This window comes from Tupaia chinensis, unplaced genomic scaffold, assembly GCF_000334495.1.
Source record: "Tupaia chinensis unplaced genomic scaffold, TupChi_1.0 Scaffold149964_1, whole genome shotgun sequence".
NCBI lineage: Eukaryota > Metazoa > Chordata > Mammalia > Scandentia > Tupaiidae > Tupaia > Tupaia belangeri.
The window spans coordinates 284,551-288,752 of NW_006209805.1; the positions used below are offsets into that span (position 1 = coordinate 284,551).

Below are 4,202 nucleotides of genomic sequence, written 5' to 3' on the forward strand. Positions count from 1 at the left end.
GGGGCGGGCCAAGTGGCCGGAGCAGGGCCTGACCCCAGCCCGGCAAGCCCAGAGTCCGTCTGTGGCCTTGGGGAGCTGGCCAGCGTCTAAGATGGGATGGACCCCTGCCACAGGGCCGTGTCCATGAGGGGTCCAGGCACGCGCACGCCCCACGGTGCCCAGCACTGCCCTCGCCATCCTGGCTGGTCTCTGCTGTGGATCGCGGAGGCAGGGAGGCTGTGATCCACTGTGCAGGCTGGGGCTTAAGACGGCATGCTTCCTCCCAGTCTGGCAGTCTGGGGTCTGGAGGGTGTCCCTGCGCTGCGTTCCTGCCAGAGGATCTAGGGAGGGTGGGCTTGGCCTCTCCCGGACCTGGAGGCCACCCACATTCCTTGGCTCCGGGCCCCTTCACTCTCCAAGCCCAGCAATGGGGTCAAAGCACACAGCTGGCTCAGCTCCCAGGAGCCGGGGAGCAGGCCCCCCCTTGTTTGTTTGCTCTAGGGCTCTGCAGAGAGGTGGAGCGGGGACTCACCCCCGGGCATGGCCACACTGCGGCCCCTCCTCATGCTCTCTGGGACCGTAGCCACGCACACATATGTGCCCCATGTGATTTTCAAGCTGCTGGGTCCGGGACTTGAACCGAAGTCGGCAGTGGGGGATCCAGTACCCTAACTTCCACACCGCCTGCTGGCCTTCTCTTGCTCTTTCTCTAGTTCTGTTTCTTGTCAAAGGGTGCATGTACTTGCCAGAGGGCGGAGGGCGAGAAGGCACCCTTGGTGGGGCATGGCCAGGCTGCTACCCTCCTCCCCGTCTCTCCCACCTGCCGGGAGTTTTTCAAGTCACCAGGGCCGGGATTCGAACCGCAATTTGCCGTGTGGGATCCACCCAGGGCCTCCTCTTTCCCGGACCCGTGTGAGATCACTGGGCATGCTGGGGATCACGCAGGCTCCCCTGCCCACCTTTACTCCAGCCCCCTCTGCAAAAGGGGGCCATGTCCACAGGGTGCAGGCCGGGTCGGGGACGCACGCGCTGGCTCCTGGCACTTGGTCCCCAGGATACCCCGCCCTTCGGCCCCCACTCTGATGCCCTTTCCCTCGAGTGTCCCTCCATGCCTGCAGGGTTGAGCCGCCCGGGCTCCCTCCACTGCAGACTGACATTGGCCATCTCTGTCCGTCTCCTGAGAGGACAGGGACAGAGTTCCTGGTGGGCCTCTGAGCTGGTGGGAACTGGGGTGGCGGGTGAGAGACGAGGGAGGGGCTCCCCAGGAAGGGCTGGCGATGAGCTGGAGGTCACCCAGCGCGTGGCTTCTGTGTTGGGAGGGCTGTGGGCCCGTTTCCCCGGAGATGCCCCCACCCCGACCCTTGCCTGTCAAGGGCCCTTTGATTTGCAAGCCCAGGCCAGAGTGGCTGGGCCGTGGCCAGGTCAGGTTTTGGCCAAGGTCACGCTGTCAGGCCCGGCACCCCTTCGGTGAAGACACTGGGTCCCTGCCCATTCGCCGACCCTGGGACCGCCAAAGGTCAATGCCAGGTTGGGACAGCGCAGCGTCCCCTCAGAGCCCACTAGGCAGCAGTGTGGCCTGCGGAGCAGCTGAGCTTGCCGGAGGACGACTCCTGCGTGCCTGTCACTAGCAGCAGGCCCGCGGGGTCCACACGGGGTGGGGGGCACACGTCCGCGGGAGCACCCTCTCTGGAGACACCCTCTCTGGCCGCCAGAGCGGCCACTCTGGTGGCCGGTGTGGCACCTGCACCCAGGACGGGTGGCTGGACGGGCAGCTTCTGGCAGCACCGCAGGGCCAGGCTGTGGGCACCACACAGCCTGGGAGACGCCCTGCCCGGGTAGCTGTGGGTCGCAGGGACCGAGCACACAGTTGAGGGAAGGCCTGGATCCCAGACTCTCTACGGGCACTGCCCACACAGCTGCGGTGGCGCTTGGGCAAGACCCCCAGGGCCCGCAGGCAAAGGCCAGGCCTCTGGGGTGAGGACTTGCTGACCCCATAGTTGCGGGGACTAGTTGGGGCCTCTCTTGCTCCCGGGCCCTCCGCCCCGCGCTGCTCGCACCCAGGTGGACAGGTGGCACCCTGGAGTTGGTCCATGGCCTGCAAGTGAGCGCCTGCAAGGCCCAGGTGGTCCGTGCTGTCAGCCCCACACGGAAGACCCCAGTCCTCAGACACCTCCTGGATCCACCCAAGCTGCCCCCACCTGGACCTGGCGACCTGGCCCACGCCCCAAGGAAATCCCCTGGCTCCCACGTGGGACACACAGCCCTCCCCCTGCAGCCACCCGGCGCCCCTCCCCTTTGGTCCCCTGCCTCTGGTTCGCCATGCGTCCCGGGGCGCCGCGGCCGCTGTGGCCACTGCCCTGGGGGGCCCTCGCTTGGGCCGTAGGCTTCATGGGATCTTCAGGCTCGGGGGACCCCACAGCCGGTGAGTGGGGCATCCGAAAAGGGCGGGGTGTGCGGGGACGGGCCACCCACGTGGCCCTGCGGGAATGCGGGGAGACAGCGTGGGTGAGCCGTGGTTGGTGTCCAGCTGCGTTATGGGGGACTGAAGGGCCGGTGGAGGGTCACCAAGTCAGTGAGCAGAGGCTGAAAACCCAGGGACCATGGACGCTGGCTGAGCACCCTGCACCCCCTTCTCCGTCCTCAGCTATGACCACTCAGCCCTCTGGGTCCTCTTCCTGTCCCCATGTTCCAGACGGGGACACTGAGGCTTGGGGTCACACAGCCTGTGATGGCAGGCCAGCATTCGAACCAGAGCCATCTGGCCGGGGTGCCACCCAGACAGACCTGGCGCTGGGCCTGAGGCCTTCCCAGGCCTGGCCCCAACGTCTCGCTGCCCCTGGGGCCTTCTTCAACATGGGTGCAAGGGGCTGGGTCCCGGAGCTGGTCTCCGGAAGGTGACAGCCGTGTCCAGAAACCAGTGCGCCCTGGGACGGTGGCTGTGGCTTTTCCTGCCCCCATTTACGGGTGAAGAAACTGAGGTCTGCTCACTCCCACCCCCGCCAAGGGAAGGCTGCGCCCCGTCCTGTCCCGGGAGACAGCCGGTGAGCTCATGCTGGGAGAATGTTCCCAAGTCGGGAGTAAGAGGCGGGCCGGGAGGGGGGCCACCAGGCGAGGGGGCTCTGGGAGGGCCCGCGTGCCCTGGGGCACTGTCTAGACAGGGCAGAGGCGGAGAAGCACCCCAGGGCCCACTGCTCCCAGCAGGGACAGCGCCCGAGTCTGACCGGCTGGGCGGAGTGCCAAGCCCTGGGCCAGGCGGGGGCTTGCGGGAAAGTGGGGTGAGCCCCCAGAGGGCGGACGGAGCAGGGCTGAGAGGGGGCGGGTCCCTGGAGGTCAAGGCCAGAGCGGGCCCTTCCTGGCCAGTGCAGGGCCCCTCGTGGCTGCGGCGTGCCCACTCTGGCTGGGCACTGGGTGGCAGGGTGGCGCGGTGGCCGCCCCTGAGCGCACTGTCCCCCAGCCGCAGGTGGCGTCTGCTGGCTCCAGCAGGGCCGGGAGGCCACCTGCAGCCTGGTGCTCAGGACGGACGTGAGCTGGGCGGAGTGCTGCGCCTCGGGCAACGTGGACGCCGCCTGGTCCAACCTCACCCACCCCGGCAACAAGCTCGGCCTCCTGGGCCTCCTGGGCCTCGTGCACTGCCTCCCCTGCAAAGGTGGGGCCCGGGTGGGCAGGAGGGGCAGTGGGCGTGAGCTCCCCATACCTTTGCAGCCTGCGGTCCCAGCCCATGGCCCTCACTCGCTGGAGCCCTCTCCCTGCGGAGACGACCCCACTGCCCCTAAGCCCGGGCGGTGCCTTCTCCTGACTGTCCCGGCCCTGACCCCACTCTCGGGGCTCCGGAACACCTGCACCCGACCCTGAGCCGGACCGCAGCGGTGGGGCAGGACAGATGCGTGACCTGGCATGCGCCTCTGAGAAATGCTTCCCCCCCACCGTAATGAAGGACGGAGTGGGGACACCTGCTCCCTTTAGGACGGGCTGACGGGCCCTCCTAGCTCCCGTGGTCAGGGCTGAACCTGTAGGGCCCAGAGGGGATGTTGGGGCATGACCTAAGGAGGTGGGCATTAGAGCCAGGGTATTGCAGGATGATCAGGAGTTTGCCAGATGGCAAAGGTTTGAGAAAGAGGGTTAGCAGAGGTCACAGCTAGAGCTAGGTCCTGGTGGGTGGGGTCAGACAGGGGAACGGGAAGACTGGAGCTGACAGCTGCCTGCCCCTAGGACCGGAATAATCC

At 67.4% G+C, this 4,202-nt stretch overlaps 1 protein-coding gene across 1 annotated transcript in view; it reads left to right on the top strand.

The window, feature by feature from the left end:
- Positions 1 to 2,280: 2,280 nt before the first annotated feature.
- Positions 2,281 to 4,202, top strand: part of FSTL3 (follistatin like 3) — a 22,432-nt gene continuing 20,510 nt past the window's right edge. The window contains exons 1-2 of the mRNA XM_027769560.1: positions 2,281 to 2,401; positions 3,440 to 3,625. Of these exons, the coding sequence (XP_027625361.1) occupies positions 2,299 to 2,401; positions 3,440 to 3,625 (289 nt within the window). The 5' untranslated portion in view covers positions 2,281 to 2,298. The remainder of the gene's footprint in view (positions 2,402 to 3,439; positions 3,626 to 4,202) is intronic.